General features: G+C 47.2%; 1 protein-coding gene across 1 annotated transcript in view; it reads left to right on the top strand.

Annotated features, from left to right (window-relative positions):
• Window positions 1-18,882, top strand: part of LOC144731739 (plasma membrane calcium-transporting ATPase 2-like) — a 174,488-nt gene that overhangs the window by 92,148 nt on the left and 63,458 nt on the right. The window contains exons 4-6 of the mRNA XM_078612947.1: window positions 1,830-2,087; window positions 4,031-4,156; window positions 10,693-10,809. Of these exons, the coding sequence (XP_078469073.1) occupies window positions 1,830-2,087; window positions 4,031-4,156; window positions 10,693-10,809 (501 nt within the window). The remainder of the gene's footprint in view (window positions 1-1,829; window positions 2,088-4,030; window positions 4,157-10,692; window positions 10,810-18,882) is intronic.

The following is an 18,882-nucleotide window of genomic DNA, read 5'->3' as shown; positions in this document are numbered from 1 at the left end:
CCGAGTTAGTCTATGGGTGTCTGTGTGAGTCTATGGGTCTCTGTGTGAGTCTGTGGGTCTCTGTGTGAGTCTATGGGTCTCTGTGTGAGTCTATGGGTCTCTGTGCGAGTCTATGGGTCTCTGTGCGAGTCTATGGGTCTCTGTGCGAGTCTATGGGTCTCTGTGCGAGTCTATGGGTCTCTGTGTGAGTATATGGTTCTCTTTGGCAGTATATGGCTCTCCTTGTGAGTCTATGGGTCTCTGTGGGTATTGGTCTATGGGCGGAGTGGAATTCCAGACGACCGGAGCTGCGACAGAGAAGCAACGTTCCCCTCGTAGGGTTCGACAGACGATCGGGCTTGACGAGGAGGAGGGGGGAAGGAGTAGGAGGGAGAAGGGGGGAGGAGGCCGCTCGCGCCCGTTTGGAGGCTACGAGACGGAACGCACGATGCGATGGCTGAAGCCGAGTTAGGCCGGCTGACCCACCTCGCTTGAGCAGTGCCAGTTGAGGCGAAGACGCCGTGGAAGTCGGAGCCGAGAAATGGCAACAATTCATCAAATTCATCTGACGGGAGAAAGGACCCAACAAAAAGAAAGCCCCCCACTGGCACGCAGCAGCTAATGTGTGGCTCAGTTGGCCATCGCTACGTCTGTGTCACCACTGAGCTGAGAGTGACATTGCAATTAATATTTAATAGGAAAAATTATTCTGAGGGACAGTTGTAATATTTATTACCTTTATATAATATATGCGATTGGGGGGGGGGGGGACATGTACATGACCTTGCCTCAGACATTCCAATTTTAATACAAAGCTTTTCGAATTCACAAAACTCGGTCTTGGGTTTGGAACTCCAAGCCTTGACCTGTGCCCTGTTGTTGAAAACGTAGCGAGCACCTATTAAGGATCGAATCGTGGACAATGTTGGTGTTGGGGGGGGGGGGGCGGTTGTGATGAGCAACACACTCAACATCAGCACTGTCTCATCATTTCTGATTTGTATACAATGCGCCAGATAAACAGTAAAGTCTGAGTCAACCTAGGGGAGGGCCCAGAACCGCATCAGAGAGCACTCGCCACTGATGTGATCCGTGGCCAGGAATCCAACTTGGGTGACGACGGCCGTGGCCCAGTGCATGTGAGACACTGTGCCGCTGCTCCGAAACAAAGACAAAGATCCCCCGTATAGCCTTCACATACTGCTGGGGCAAGTGCTGCAAGTGAGGACCTATGAAGGCCGGCACGGCAGATTTTGTCTCCCTATTGGCGACGTTGAAACACACTGCACCAGGTACTAATTTGAGGCTGAGTCGACCTAGGAGAGGTCCATCACCGGACCATCACATTACAAAAGATTGCCGGCTCAGTACCGGCCACTGGCGATCTGATTTCATGAACACGCAACTCGACATGTGACACTCCACAACACCGATCGTTGTCGTCCACCACCATCAACGAACATCCACCCATACTGATGATCGTCCACCAACATTGATGATCATCAGCCTTGTTGGTGGACGATTGTCCACAAGCACTGCTGGTTTGCCGCCTCAACCACAACACTGAACCATCGTACACCAACGCTGAGGATTGACCACCAGCGACGACCATCTTCCATCAACAATGATGAGAACCCATTCGGCCACCAAGCCGTGACGATCATCCGCAAACGCTGGTGGTCACCCGCTCAACCACCATCGCTGACCATCGTTCACCAACAACGACCACCACCGTCCATCAAAACTGTCGACCGTCCAATTCGCCCACCGTCCCCTGACGATCATCCGCCAGCACTCGCCCGCTCGACCGACGCTCGCCCGCCCCCTCTTGCACTCGCCCGCGTGCGCAGTGTGCGGCAACGTGAGCGGAGGGGCGGAGGACGAGGGCGAGTCGGCCGCCGGGTGGATCGAGGGCGCCGCCATCCTCCTGTCTGTGGCGTGCGTGGTGCTCGTCACGGCCTTCAACGACTGGAGCAAGGAGCGCCAGTTCCGCGGCCTACAGAGCCGCATCGAGCAGGAGCAGCGCTTCTCCGTGATCCGCGCCGGGCAGCTGCTGCAGCTGCCGGTGGCCGACATCGTGGTGGGAGACATCGCGCAGGTCAAGTATGGTGAGTCGGCGGTGTACGGTGCGAAGAAAGTTCAACTTACATTGATAGACTTCATTCTTAACATACAAAAAGGAATGTGCTTGGCAAGGGAACCTCGGCCAATGGTTGAGACTGGTGATGGAGCAGCAACCGGTGATGGGTAAATGCCGTAGCACCGCAGAAGAAGGGGCTGTGATATCGGCTGTGGATCCTTGCTTGTGTTGCTACAATGGCAGCATCGTATTGTACAATGAGGCCGCAGCGGCTTGGAGAGAGACCTTCCACAGAAGTGGAGTGAGTGGTCATGGCCAAGGCTACGGTTATTGGAGCAGATATCTTGAATTTGAACAAAGTTTGTGGAACCTTGGCATGGGCTGAAACGCATTCCATTAGAGGCTTCCTTAATTTGTTGTTGCAAGACACCGGGATGTCGTCTGGCAATGCCGACGATTGCCCGCTCCGTCAACCGCCCTACCTCCGATGACATCGCCCTGCCAGCATTAGCGATGAATGATCGCCAATGCCGGTTGGAGGGGGGAGTCACGGAGAGACTGCCACCGATGATGGATGGACAGACGTATAGAAGGACAGTTGTTGAGTCAAACACACCAATACCAATACCCGCCATTCGCCACTAAGTGACGGTGATGCCACCACAGCACCACAAATACACACACAAAAGTGGACAGACTGATCAAGGTCAGGCAGATCGATACGGATGGACAGACAGAAGAACAGATGGATACATAAATGAACGTGTAGACAGAGTGACCTACGGACAGACAGATGGACAGATTGATAGACAGACAAACAGAGAATTCAGATAGATGTGTAGATGACATGCGACAGATAAGACAAGGCCAGACAAATACATGGTAGGGAGACCGACAGTTAAATGAACAGACAGACATGCACAGAGACAGACAATTCCATTCGTTCCCTCCTCAGTCCCCATTATTACTGAATTAGTCAGAAGAGTTATTTAAATGTTTTATTCTGTTTCATAATTACTTGCGCACCTCTTGCGATAAAAAAAGATCTTGCGCTCGATTGACTCGACTTATTGTGCTAAGAGCAGCGATGCTAATTACGAACTGACGTTAATTACCATCATTTATCGTGATTTCGAAACCCCTGGCCCTATTCAGGTCGTTAAACATATTTTTTTCGGAACCCGTTGAACTTTTCTTGAGAAAAAAAAAGTTCTCCGACGTGTTTTTTTTTCGGGCTTGCGCGGAAACGTCGGGACCACCACATCCACCATCAGTGATGCTGCTACGCAAACGGCTTCACCGTGGCGTCGTGTTTCTGTTCTAAATCGCAACGCAGGAGGAAACGCAAAACTGTTGCGTTTGGAGCCGGCGAAAAGTTCCGTGGTTTCTTTACGTTTTTCGAATCCAGATTTCACCCCATTATACGTAAAAAAAAAATTCTCAAGTGGAGTGAGTTGATGGTCACGGTTCGGTCACCGCCGATGACTGCACAACCACCACCGGCATAATGTTACATTTTCTGCAATTTAATTTGTCTAAATTCCAGCTTTGAGCACGAAAACAATATACATATAGTTTGATTTCCATGCGCCGAACTTATTCATATCAGGGCACTTAGGAAAAACAGCTCCGCCCACCAAGTGTTGATAAGAGCTCAACTCAAAGGCATCTCCTCCGACATCTCCTTCAACGGATGGGCTTTTTTTTCGAACACGGCACGATGCGCCACCCCATGAGAGTCCCAATTGGCCACCACTTCGATCTCTCGGCGTCACGATGCTGGAATAAAATTGCGGCACGAGACAAAATAACACCGGTGAGCACACGGGGCCCCACATTGGCACGCGCTCATCTCACAGTGGAAACGGCCGTTGCTGTCAAGAGTAATGTCGTAACGATTCGACGCCTCCGCTGACCTCCTGCCCTCGTTCACCACTACTCCCCCACCCCCCCCCCCACTCCTCTGCCCAGGTGACCTCTTGCCTGCCGACGGGATGCTCATACAGAGCAACGATCTCAAGATCGACGAGAGCTCTCTCACCGGAGAATCGGACCACGTGCGCAAAAGCATCGACAGGGATCCAATGCTGCTCTCGGGTGAGGCTTTAAAAAATCTTCATCAGCTGATGATGTCATCATCATCATCATCATCGTCGTCGCCGTCGTCATCCACGCAGCAGGAGCAGCAGATTGTGTCATAATGATTGTGATTGAAGCAGAAGGCGCTCTCGTTATCAGTGGAAGAAATCTCATTAGCAGCAGCAGCAGCAGCAATGATCATCTTCATCATTGGTAGCAGCAATCATCACCAGCAACAGCTGGAGTAATCTCAGTTACAGCAGAAATATCAGAAGCAATTATAGGCAGTATCATCATCATCATAGCAGCAGCAGTAACTATGATCATCAGGAGGATACATTTCAGCAGCATCAGCAGCATATATAATCATCATCAGCAGATAAAATCATCATCAGCAGGAGAAAATCCAGCAGTAGAAGCAGCAGGAACAGCAGCTATCATCATCGTCATCAGCAGTAACATGATGATGGTGTTATCATGATGGCGATGATGATAATCATATTTTATTCTAAATTTGAAGTGGATTAGTGGATTACCGCATTGTGCTACGAATCTGACAAACCCCACAACCCCATGCCCCAACGATAACCCACAACTCTAGGCCCTGATCCTATACCACAATCCCAGGTCCTAATCCTATACCTCAACCCCAGACCCTAACCCACAACCCCAGACCCGAACCCTAACCCACAACTCCAGATCCTAACCATAACCCCAAACCCTAACCCTCACCCACAACCCCAGACCCTAACCCACAACCCCAGGCCCTAACCCTCAACCCCAGACCCCAACCCACAACCCCAAACCCTAACCCACAACCCCAGACCCTAACCCACAACCCCAGGCCCTCACCCACAACCCCAGACCCTAACCCTCAACCCCAGACCCCAACCCACAACCCCAAACCCTAACCCACAACCCCAAACCCTAACCCACAACCCCAAACCCTAACCCACAACCCCAGGCCTTCACCCTTACCCACAACCCAGGCCCTCATCCATAATTACACCTCGGCAATCATTAAATTGTGCAGAAATAAGAGAACAATTACAGGAGTAATAAAAAGCACCGCGCGTCGGATATGAATGGAAGATCGTTGGGGGAATGACAGCTCTATAAATCGGGGTTAAGTTTTTTATTCTTCTCCCAAATGTATTTTTACGTTAAAAAAATTCAACAACTCATTTTTGATGCGAAATTATAATAGCTCTGTTATTATTATTTTTTGACATCATGAATGCTTCAGTGGAACTTTTAATATCCAAGCGTGGTTTTCTGAAAAGGTTCTCGTTTCTTTTGGTACAATTAAGTCATCAATTTGTCATTTGTATTTTAAAGCTTTCCTAGGCACACACACACACATGCATATGATCATACATTATGCATGTGTATATGAACATGATGCATGTATATATGAAAATTATAAATGTGAATGATTATTATACATGCATGTATGAAAATTATACACGTAAATATGAAGATTATACACTTAAATATGAACATTCTTTGCAATCTGGTCATTGGCTCCAGCCACAGCATAATTTTCATTTGCAATAAATAACGTTGTTTTAACAGGTGTAACCAACAGAGGTCGATGACATGCTGTACGCTAAAGCCGTCCTTTTAAAATAAACTATTTATTTACGTGGTAAAGAATGGCAAATCCCCCTAATAAATCATCGGCAGGCATTTACATTTCTTGAAACCCCCGATCTTTCAACACGGGTCTGCGGAATTTCGCGGAAGTAATTTTTTCAAGTACATTGCTCTCGAAAAATTATGGAAAAATAACCTTAATTAAGTCTTGTAAAACACAGGCCTGATTGTAACAGTGAGAACAAAAAAAATATATATATAGCGTTGGCAAAGTTGTTTCTTTGACACATTGTTGGCGGAGAAAGACTTGGTGAAGGTGAACTAGATTTTTTTCCCTCTTCAAACTTCGAAACGATTTTTGTGAGAAGCCCCCCAACCCCCTTTCCCTCCCCCCTCCCCAAAAACAAACCCCTCGACAAACACTGCGGCCTTAAAAATGAAAAATGTAACGGCGGTCGACGGTCCGGGCAATGGCACTTGTTTTCGCAGCACATGAATCGTTCATTTTTCGATTTAAATATTTCGTGACTGCAGGGGTTCATATTCTTGGTCCTTTAATTTTATTATATTTTTATTTTATTATGTTTCAATTTTTTTAATTTTATTATTTCCCTTCTACGTGACTTTTCCCGAAAGAACCAAGATTATGAATCGTTCATTGTTAACATGTGGGTCGCGCGCCGCTGCCAACGCAGCATCGCCAACTTGTTTCATTTGTAAAAACCAGTGGCTGGCAGAGGTTCGAATCCAGGTGAAAGGGATCGACTCGGCACTTCATACCCAGTCGGGCCAATAAAATGCATACTACTTGAGAGCATGGTGTTCCCTTGTGAAAAAACACAACTAATCCCTGTCAGAGAAATGTGGAGTTTCCATCCATGAATGAAGGCTTTTAAACAGTGGAGGAGCACTGCTCTAGACTTGTTTTAGTGAAAACCCACTTTAACTTTCGATAATTAAATGTATTGCTAATTGCTCCAGTTCCGTAAATTGACATTTTATTTCGACCATGCGGTGTGTCCTTATTCTCTTTTGACGCAGTTAGGAAGGGTCACATTTTCCCACACACTGTGCTCTCATATTGTGGGATGACAGTGCAATCGATACTTTACTTCTCAGAGTTGCAATTTAGCAAATTTAAGTGAAAGAAACTAATTTCACGTGATGGTTCATGGCGTAATCATTGTTGACTGGGGTTGAGGCCATAATCTGTCCGGACTTGAGGACTTGTTCTAATCATGGCTAAATCTTGTTTAAAACTTCAACAAGGATATCTCCAATGTCACATTTCGTGTCATCGCTACTTTTAGCTGCTGCGGTTTTAAAAATAACTTGACTGCCATTCCTTGGGGGTGGGGGGGGGGTCTTACATCTTTCGCGCTGTTGTTTAAATATGCAAATTATTACATTGGATATCTCTTACGTAAGCAATGTGAGAGCCCAGTGAGGCTCATTATTGACAGGACCACGCATGCCTTTGTCTCGCCCGGTGCTCACGTTCTTGGCCCACACCACATTGGGCACTCGTTTTGAGGCCGAGTTCACCTAGGGGAAACACTCTGAAGGTGGCCAGAATAGAACATTTCAAGGTCTTCCTCTCTTCTCACTGACAGTCGAATCAAATGCCCTGTCATCATTATTGCCAGTTAGCCTGCAATTTTCGGGGTAGGCAATGACTTTCTCAGACACAAACTTCCACCGCAGTTGTGCATCGTGGAAAGGACTTTAACCCAGTTTTCTACAATTCTAGTGCAGTGTGACGCAGTGTGTAGGCTTCTAACAGGTCACTACATTATGCGTATAACTAGATACGACAACAGCAACAACAACAACAGCTGTTATTCACCACAGAGTAGAGGTGACGTCACCACAGCGCTTGTACCGGGCTAGGTGAATGTCGAGGCCATTGTGTGAGTGGCTGATTCCTGCACCAATATTTGAGGAACAACAGTCCCGGCAGAGTCAACCTCATATTGCGCCATCTGAGCCGAAGGCTTTTTTTTGTTCCTGACCCCAAGACCTCACAGAAATGCTCATCAAATCTGCAAACCTGTTCCTCGGGCCGGGGGGGCGTCAGAGATTGGATTACCACTCTGTCCCTTGGAGGATGCCATTAAGACAGACACACACAACAACCGCCATTTGCCATAAAGTGGCGGTGACGTAACCACGGCGCTTGTGCCAGGCTATGTGCACATTAAGGCCACTTGAAGTGTCGACCGCCCGCTGGCAGATCACGGGACAGACCCAGGTGCCATGGGTTGACTGACCGAGATGACTGGCCGATGCACCATCTGTGCCCCCTACTGTGCCAACTTGCTGTGTTTTAGCCACCCAGCCCTCCGCTCATTGTTGTGAGCATCACTCCTCTGCCCTCCGTTTTTGCGGGAGGGCGACTGCCTCCAACTGCCCAGTAGCGTCCTTCACGAGCCACACAAACTCACACACACACACATTCATGAACGCATGAATGTATGCATGCATGCACACACACACATGGCCCATCAAAAAATTATCCCATCGCCTCTAATGCACGTGTATAAAAATAGCGTGACAGCTCATTACAGCGAGCTGTCATTGCGCTCCAATCAGGATTGTTTGGACATGGAGTTAGTGGGGGGGGGGGATCGACGAAAGGTGAAACTACAACAGCTTAATGGAACAAGACAGAATGAAAAAGGGAATGTAGAAAATTATTTACAGAATTTGCATTTTTATAAATAAGGAGCCTTGTGGCCGGAACAGATATGAATGGAACCTAATAAGTACATGGTTCAGGATCGATTTTTTTTCTTTCAACGGGGGTCCCATATTTTATATGGAGTGCTATGGGCTATAACTCCTGGTTATCAAGCAGCAATTGTTAAACAAGCCAGACTGTTAACGAGACCCAGAATGTTGAAACTGGTCCAGAGTTTGCTTGCTTAAACAATTGCTGCTTGAAAATGTTGGTCCAAATAAGTCGATAGGCTGACAACTAAAATACATGATAAATATATTTGGAGGCCGCAAATAGAGTTTGCTTATACAGTACAGTATTTTGTATTCTAATAAATTACAAGAGTATTTTTCTTCCAGATGTTACCAACCTCTGTAAGTGTTGTCAATAACTATTGTAAACACTACCACAGGCAACCGTGTCCTTTTGTTCAGGAAAGCCTCACCAAGTCTCAAGACGTTTTGTTTCTTTCTTTGAGAACGTTTTGTCCAATTCCCTTTTCAATGGGCGCGTGGCACCATGTGGACGGATAGCAAGGGGGCATCATCCATGTCAGGGGAGAAGACACTCAAAGCTTTACGCAGACGAGTTAGGAACCTACTCGCTGTAGTACTGGCCACCTTGCAGCCCAGTCGGTTGGAAGTCTCGCAGCACCAAACTAGTTAAAACTGTATATATGTTGTTTTACTAGGTAAGGCCCACTGAGTTGTGTAGCTGTTTTTTCAGAAGCGACCTGGCCACAAATGATAGCTCGAGGAAGTTGCCCCCATCATGTGTAAATATGTTGCTGCCAAATACTCTAAACGCACATTGATTCTAAATGTGAAGGGAAAACCCAAGATGGCCCTGAGAAAAATCCACATGACCACAGGGAGAGAGACATGCAAACTCCAAATATATAGGCGACAGGGTCGGCATTAAATCCAAGACCTCCTGTATACCTGGCGATGTAGTTCACATCCCACCACCGTGGCACACCAACCCTTAACACCAAAGCCACTGTGCACGAGAGATCCTGTGCCTCGATTCGCAACAGAAAGGTCTTTGGGGAGACCGAGACGGTTAGAAGGAGTTCTTGCCCTAACGATCGTTGTTGGTGAGGTGTTCACTGTCAGGGCTTGGCCTAGCCGTCTCAAAAGCCTTCAGGATATCTTACCCCTCCTGGGTTTTCTCTGATTTTATCCATCAAGCCAAACATCCCAAAGGAGGACCTGCATAAAAAAAATTATTGAGTCTCAGCGATTCTCTATTGGACAAATAATTGGTATTATTCCCGCGTAACTAAGAATCTCGTTGATTTTCGATTTTATATTGCATTTAAGAACAAACTAAATCTGTCGCCGAGTGGCTTTTGGGTTCCCAGAATATCACTTGAGCTATCACCAGATAAATAACTAAATAAAGCGTAAACTAAGTGCAATAAAATCACAACCCTCCCACAATCACCGATTCACAATGGCCACCTTTGCTCATTTTGTTTGTATTTTGTGCACAAAAGCAACATATTTTAACAACAACAACAACACAATATGCTTCTCGCAGATTAATAATACATTCATTTTAGAATTTCTTTTCATTACGACTGAGTGCCCTATTGATTTTTGTTTGCAGTCCGTATCATTTCTCCTGTCGGAACGCGCTTGAATTATTTATTTACAGACCTATTAATTTATTTACGAGTTGTAATGCTTCGCCATCAATGCGGCTGGGTGGTTGCGGTGATGAGGTGCAAGTACTTCCATCACAATCTCGACGGCTGGGAAAGGGGTGGACTAAGTTCACCATCGCCGCCGGGAACCGATGAAATTACTACAGTGCCGCATTCTCCGGGATTGTAAGACGCTCGATAGACTTATACAAATCTGGTCACGTGCGCACGATTAATAGATGCACCACTCTCCCCCCCCCAAACTCTTTATGTCACTGTTATAGTAAATTATAGAGGTTATTGCACTTGTATCTAATTGTTTCAGGCACCTTTTTTGCTCTCATTATATTTGCACTTTTTGATTATTCGCCTGCATTTCATATTCCGTATTCATCAACAACAATCATTTTGCAGCAATGTTATCTTCATCATCATCATCGCCGTGACTTTGATTGCTGTTGAGGATTATGATGATGGTGACAATGATGGTGAAACTGCTGCTGTTGATACCGCTGCTGGTGGCGATGACGATGATGTTGATGACCGTGGCAATGCTAATGGCGATTGACCATGGCGATGATGATGCTGCAGGTACCCATGTGATGGAGGGCTCGGGCCGAATGGTGGTGACGGCTGTTGGCGTCAACTCCCAAACGGGAATCATCTTCACGCTCCTGGGAGCGGCCGAAGAAGGCGACAAAGACCAAAGTAAGAGGGCCTTCACCGGGCCCACAAATCAGCCAATAGCCAGGCCACAATCAAGGCGCGGTCTAGTTACCGCTTGGTCACAAGCAGGTCACAGTGAATCCTCAATCATGAGTACAGTCATGGACACCATCAGGCCGCAGTTATGTTACAATCAGGACACAATCAGTCCGCAGTTATGTTACAATCAGGACACAATTAGACCATAATTATGTTACGATCAGGCCACAAGTGTGCTATTGTTATGGATGTTGCATTTAGGACATAACAAGGCCACAATAATATGAAAACACTTACCCCATTGTTTCAACAGGCAAGATCTATCCGGCGACCTCTGGATTGTAAATCCAGTCGGCTTACTCTTACACCACCACTGCGGCAGTGTCCACATTTCACTTCCAGAATGCACGTACATGTGATAGCACATACCCGTTTAGAACCGTCGTGACGTGTCGGTACGCTTGGGAAACCGTGGTATTAATCTCGAATGAACCACAACGAAAAAAACACGACCAATAAACGCTACTACAAATGTGTTTACACCCATTTTTAATCGCACTTGTTCTGACCTCTACATCGTTCAAACCTCTACGACTGCTTTAAGCCAAGGTGCGGTGTGTATAATTTATATATATATATAAAAAAACACGAACAACAAAACATTAATAGCTTTTCCTTTGAGCTGCAATGAAACGCTGTTGTGAAAAATTAATTTGGGTGGCTTGTTCTCACCTTGAACAGTGCGACAGTCCTTTTCATCACCGCAAATATCAAATGAAAAAGAGACGCGCTCACCCGCACACGCAAACAAAGACAAAGGACCCCCGTCTAGCCGTTACGGGCTCTTGGGGCAAGTGGTGTTAGCGAGCACTTGTCAAGGCCGGTAGCGGCGCACGAGGGGGCGGGTGGCCAGCACCACGTCTGTCTGTCTTCGTCTCTTCAGTGCTGATTGTTACACACCGTGCCAGATACACATTTAAGGCCGAGTGGACCTTGGAGAGACCCAACACCAGTTGAAATATTCGTCCCTGTTATTGGTCGACAGTGGGCATCGAACTCGGGTCGCTGGGTTTGCAGCGCAGTTGACCTAAATCACCACACTGCTGCAACTCCACACACGCGCACGCGCGCGCGTATACACAGCGCGCGCACATAGCAATCTCATATCTTTGCCTTCGGGCTAAACTAAATGTGGAATGTTACACCCATGGGGATTTTACGTGCCTCTTATAATTAATCTGCTCACTAGATTATGTAGGTCTGGTGTGTTTTTGTTATACTTTATATATACACACACCCACAGTGTGATGTGTTAAGGGAGAATAAACAGCTCGCAAGCTTGGAATAGAATAACGGCAAGAAAGAATTGAGGACATAAAATCGGGAAGGAGGTGGTGGCGCAGGGCGGACGGGGGTAGGTGACCGAGACGAATAGCGGAGTGGCACCCAGAGGCTGGCAGCCAAGGGGGGCGGGGGGGGGGGAGAGCTGAAGCCACGTGGTGGTGACGATGAGACTGCAACTATGGTCCTCAAATTAGATTATTGACTTGGTTAACAAGTAGAATATACAGAGCCCGATGGTGGTGATGAAGATGGTGATGAGACTGCAAAATCAGACCGAGATCTGTGATGATGGAGATTGTAAAAGTAGTCCTTTGACGTCTGCCACGATGATGATAGACACTGCAAAATCAGACCTTAGAGGTCTTGTTCATGGCAGTGAAACACTTGCAGAATCTGACACGAGGATGAAGATGATGGGCCAGACTTGCTGGTATTCATCCAGCTCCCCCCCTCTCTCTCCTCCCCCCTCCCACCCAGGGATGAATCTTCTGTACTGAGGGCCACTGTTCAATGCACGAAGCAATTACGATCGGTCTCGTTTGTAGAATCTCATTCCCATTTCAAAATGTTCCGTCTCGTTTGCACAGTTTTGTTCGCATCATTAATTAACCCACGCGAGATGTCTTCACATCACGTGCATACAATTTGCATCAATCACAGAGCCGAGGGAGGCAACAGACGCGAGAAGATGATGAATCACCCGGTCCCCCCCCCCCTCCGTGTAGGCGCTTAGATGGATATTTGCGACGCGAGGCGATGTGGAGACGGTGACGACTTAGAGAGGCCTTCACCCAGTAGCGAATAGACCATAATTGTCGATGATGAAAACCAGATGATATCGATTGTTACATACGTGATTTAATGCGCCTATCATTAGCGTAATAATTTATATTAATCGATGAATCAATAGTTCATGACTCCCACAACTTAGTAGCAGCAACTCTTTCGTCTTGTTTAGATATTTTGCAACAATGCGTCCATGAATGAACAGGCGCTGCACATTGTGTCACCATAGCAAGTGTTTGCTTGTCTATGGCATTGTTGTTTGTGCCACCTCACAAGCTGGCCTTCGACAATACTTTCATGGCCAGGGTGCGCCGGGCTCAGGGAACTCGTGATGAGCAGGTCAGGGGGCAAAGAAAAAGCGCGGTTTAAATCACCGACTTCAATCCTGGGTCTCAGCCATCCGTGATGGAACTGGCTTTCTCGCGGGCTGTATTTGAATAGTGTCCCAAATGGAAGGGAATGTTTGAGATGTATATAACCGTGAGCTGTGGTCAGAGCAATCTCACACGCACTGCTGCTTTGAGAGAGTCGGAGGAGATTGATCACCCCCCCCCCCCCCCAATAATATCCAAGTTACAAAGCAAGCGCTCGAAAATCTCGTGAGGTCACCTGGAAGTTTTTAAAAGAAAAAGTTCCGTCGCGAACGGATTCATCAACCAGGTCACCAAATGAGAACACTAAAGCCTCCGTGCGCAATTTATCCCCTCACTTCCGGGTAGATGCGTCCCGAAAAACAAACAAACAAACAGATTAATAACTCGGCTGTGTGTCCCAGCCTCTCCCACACGGACCTCAAAGCTTCGTTCACGAGGAGAGGGCAAGAGGTGTCGGAAAGGTCACCGCGGGGATGAACGATACAATGAAGTCAACAAGTTCGTCAAGAACATTGTGGCCTTGAAAGTGAGAATATGTAGCCAGCGTCCTTTCGAGAAATGTCCCTTCTCCATAGCACATGACGAGAGATGCCAGAGAGACAAAGAGTGGTTAAGAGTTTGCAGGACTGCACCTCCTATAGCTACGTATGGTACGAAAGAAGTTCAACAAACGTACATAGAATGGGACCCTGACGGTGTATGAAATAATGTAACACTTGCATTCATCTCGCCACGGTGGCAAGATGTTAACTACCTCATCTGGTATACAGGAGGTCGTGGGGTCGATCCTGACCTTGACGCCTGCTGCTGTATATTTGACGTTTGCTTGATCTCCCTGTGGTCGCGTGGATTTCTCTTCGGGTCCGTCGGTTTCCCCTCCACATTTAGCAACATGCGTTGAGAGCATTTGGCAGCCATAGATTCCCACGTGATAAGCCACTTCGTTGAGCTACCATTTGTGGCCAGGTCGCTTCTGAAAAATAGCTCTATAGCTTCGTGGGCCTTACCTGGCAGAATAAAAAGTTGTTCATAGTTTTAAATTTTGACTATTATGGAATGCGTTATCTCACAGCCTGTTATTTTAGCCTAGGGGACCCTCCACTGGCAACTTCTTCCTCTGCGGCACAAGACAGCTCTCAGCACTGGGCTCCAAGTGAGCATGCGGCTGCCAGGAGGGGACGATGGTTGATCAGTGTAATTAAAATGCAGTCATTTGCGGGTCATTTCTGAGACTTGGTAAATTTGAGCCACCCGAGATGGCAAAAAATCGAGTTGCACCTACATTTTTAATTGACGACGACTATCAATGCTGCGGCGGGACTCCGCGAGCCTTGGATAGTTCACCGACGAATTCGAGGCGTGACTTGGGGTTAAACGACAGCTTCGCTAAACAACCTCTGATGATTCTGTGTCGTCGCAATCGCCGACGAGCAGAGAGACTTCAAAGTCGAGGTCAGGATGCTCCGTCAACGTGATGCGGTGGAACCTCCCCACCGATGTTGCGTCGAAACACGTGGGAGTGATGTCTTACGATGTCACCACTGTGCCACAATGCTAGTCACTTAGAGTGCAATAACTCTTATTCACTCCTACGTATGTCTGTATGTTGAACTTTTATCGTAGCCAACCGTGCTAATATCTAACACACCCTTGAAATGAAACTGGGGCAATTTTTTTTTAATTATTAATCACAGTTGCTGAGCACTGCAGTCGACCCAAAGGTCCAACATGCCAAGTGGCCGCAATTAAAATTTGCCAAGGTGCCAGCGACAAACAGCACTCTTAAAGGCGTTATGAACGTCACGCGTTTCCTGCACCGAGTAAGGCCATACACGGGGGGGGGGGGGGCGCTTGGGGGCGGGGGGTAGAAAAGGGGAGAGACGGGAGGGAATTTCCCAGTGGAAGCAGCCACAGAGGTAAAGCGGCAGAACGATAAGTGTTGTCGCCTGTGGAGTTGTGGTCGCATGCCAGTGCTGGACCCATCCTGAAAAAGGATGATTAAGACTCAAGGAGACTTTCCTGGTTTAAATAAAGAACATTATTATAATTGTTTTTTTACCCTTTTATCTGGCAACAAAACTGACCACAATACCTGCGGTCGGAATGCAAACAAAAAACACAACTCTGATAATGTATGCACTGTCCTTGAACTTGATTGGTCCACACCCGAGACAGCTTTTCTTAGAGCCTAGTCTCACATGGTGTTGGACCAGATGACGCCAAAAGGCGCCTTTTGGCGTCATCTGGTCCAATGCAAACATGACTCCTTGTAAAAAAAAGGTGTCAGTTTTGTTGCCAGATAAAAGGGTAAAAAGCCAATTATCATATTTTGCTACTGGTAAAGGAGGTTCCAATGGTGCAAGAACATGATTGTTATTATTATCATCATCATCATCAAGGATGCGTATTTAATTGACTGCAGTTGCAGTTCTGTGGCATCACCTTGCAGGTTTAAATGAAGGATATGTATTATTATTTTTATCAAGAGGAATGTTAAATTTTGATTTAAAGCTTTCGTGACTGCAGGGATTCATATTCTTGGTTTTTTCGGTAAAGTCACGTAGAAGGGAAATAATAAAATAATACAAATATTAAAAAAATGTGTATTTTTTATATTTGTATTCTTTTATTATTTCCCTTCTACGTGACTTGACCGAAAGAACCAAGAATAAGAGGCATGTTTATTTGACTGCAGATGCGTTTCCATGGCATCGCCTTGCAGGGCCATTTTGCCTGACGAACGTTTGCCTCTGCAAACTGCGAGGGCTCTACCGGGGCCCTTCCTTTTCTACTTCTTCTTGTGACATGATTTGATATAATTTGTGATAAGAAAAAGGTCTAGGGAAAAAAAAAACCAAATCCACATCAAAAGTGACGAGTGAACTCATGCCAGGATAACGATGAGACTGATGCCATCAAATGAGATCAGCTCATTCCAGTGATCCGTCACCGAGGCATGAAGGGTAAGGCTGGCATCTTTTTGCCGTCAGCTATTACGCTGACCAGCGCCAGCCCTCTCCTCTTGTCTGGGTCATGGATACGGAATATTTTACGTAGATTTGAAGCTTTCGTGACTGCAGGAATCCATACTCTTTGGTTCTTTTGGTAAAGTCACGTAGGTACAAAATAAAATAAATCACGACATTTCATCAGGTGGGAAAAACCACAGCAAGAAAAACAAATATTGCACTTCAGCAAAAAAATTTCTTGCCGTAGTTTTCCCACCTGATGATGATTGCTTGTGTTGCAATCGAAACGTCGTGATTTATTTTCTTTTAAACCTACGTTACTTTACCGAAAGAATCAAAGAGTATGGATTCCGTAGTTGTCGGTGTCACAGGTGACAGCACAGTCCGAACTGTGAAAACATTTAAAAAACATGACTAATTAATGCCAAGCGGGGCGCGTGGGGTAAGTGCAGTGCCCCCTGGTTTGTGAATGAAAATATCCCTCGTAGGGCTCTGAGTTGTGGCTCTGCGACAGCTAGCTAGTGACGGGTTTTTTGAACCGGCCCTGGGCCTCCCTGAGGTCGACTCAACCTCAAATGAGCACCTGGTGCGGTGTGTAAACATCGCTACTGGAGAGACAAAGGCGGCCGGGCGTGGTGCTCGCCACTCGCCCCATCGCGTGCCGTGCCGGCTTACATAGTGCCCAGTAAACGGCACTTGCCCCAACAGTCTGTTAAGGCTGTATGGGGGATCTTTGTCTTTCGTGCGTGTCTGTGCACTCATACCCATGCAATCCTTTTCTGCTTGCACTACTGTGAGGGTGGACCTAATGGTCAGCGCTCACGAGTGGAACTAGACGGCTCCCGTGATCTCAGTCCGAACAAAGTGCATGAAGTTATCAGTGCACGATCTCAATGTTCTAAGGGGTCATTGATCTGCACGTCGACCGGCCACACACCCGCTCGTGTGCCGTGCCGGCAGCTGATAGCACTTGCCCCAACAGTCTGTCAAGGCTTTACCGGGGCGGGGGGGGATCTTCGTCTTTGTTTAGTTTACGTGGATGCCACGCTGGGGATTCTCTCCGCATCCACTCGAGACGCGCACTCTCTCTCTGCCCGCCAAGCGTTGCTCCGAGGGCATAGGAGCGGTGAAATAGCTCGACGACGAAGGGGAGGAGGCAGTATTCTGTCCGCTCGTCGATTTTTTGCCGCTCCTATCTTGCAATTGCCGGGACGGCGGTGGCGGCTGCGCACGGCCGGAATCAATCGCTTCGGAGGCGAGCGTTGGTGGATCGCACGAGCGATGCGAAACCCTCATGCCGTGGGCATCGAGGTGCCATAACCCTGGCTCGTCGGGAGAAGGCGGTGCACAGCAAGTGTGGACTAATCTCCATCTGTTCCCTCTGTATGGGATATAGTGTTGCCCCCTTGCACACATGTGTTTCCTCACATATGTAAGCACTCATTCATTTGCCGTAAACACGTTCATATACAGAGGACCACAGCGCTTGGGGGGAGGGGTGGATTTTGTTTTGGTTCACCACGTGGCTGCCTTCCCGCTCGTCTCCGGTTCCTCCTGGCGCCTCCGACTCGTTCCCTGTTCTCGAGAGCGAGCGAGCGATCGCTGTGCGATGCGTTTTACAAGTGGAACGTTGCATTGTTACAGTCTGCAGAGTGACGCTCGTGATGATTTTGAGTGATGTATTTCAACATCTTCGGTGAGCTCGGAACCACAATCTTAAAGAGAGGGCCCTTGCCTTCAGCACCTGGGAGTTCACCAGCGGCGGTGGAAGCAAGTCTGACTCTGCCGATGAGACGCTGGATGTGACGACCGGTCCAGAGTTTGCCTGTGTGGCATCGATGGCTGCCGAAATTAGGAGCTCCCAGAAGGCTGTGCAGTGGATGGACTGTGTCAAGAAAACGTGCATGTTTTATGTCTTCTCTTTGACTTCGCTCCTCGGGGTGATAGCTTGTTTTGAAATCAGCCAAAAATTTACGAGATGCGTGAATAAACAAAGGCAGTAGAAAACAATTTGCGAGCCGCGATCTGTCTCCGTTTAAACTAATTGTGGAAAAAATGCTGCCAAGGTCCCTGGCTCCTTATTTTCGAAACAGAAGTGTAAATGAGTGCAAATTAAAAATCCGTTAATGCGATTTATTTCAGCTCCCTCGTGCCTTGATAAACAATGCCAACAAGCGTCATCTTACACCCAACAACCGAGTGGGTAAGTGACGCAACATTTTATATCAATAGGGGGTGCTGAGAAGGGGTATGTTTTGATACATCACAAGTCTCCAAATGCCGATTACTTGGGGCTGTTTGAGTATACAACTTGCCAGGGGCTTGAGGAGGGCGAAAGGCTCGCAATCTCAAGGTGGTGAGATCAAATCCTTTTTTGGGGAAGGGGGAGGGGGCTTGACGCAGTCCATCATCTCTTCGGAGTGGGGGGGTGGTCGATAAAATTGGTACAACTTTGTGCAGAAGTCAACGTATATGGATACAACTTAATATCTAATAAAATATCTGTTGTATTGCCAGTTCGGGTGAAACCTATTGTTATTGTTATAGTTCATACTTTGATACTGGTAAAAAAAGGAACCATGATATAGTAGTAGTAGATGGAT

The sequence above is a fragment of the Lampetra planeri genome, chromosome 40 (genome assembly GCF_965212315.1).
Source record: "Lampetra planeri chromosome 40, kcLamPlan1.2.h2, whole genome shotgun sequence".
Taxonomy (NCBI): domain Eukaryota; kingdom Metazoa; phylum Chordata; class Hyperoartia; order Petromyzontiformes; family Petromyzontidae; genus Lampetra; species Lampetra planeri.
The sequence above is the reverse complement of the archived record's forward strand: the minus strand, read 5'-3'. Positions and strand labels throughout refer to the sequence as shown.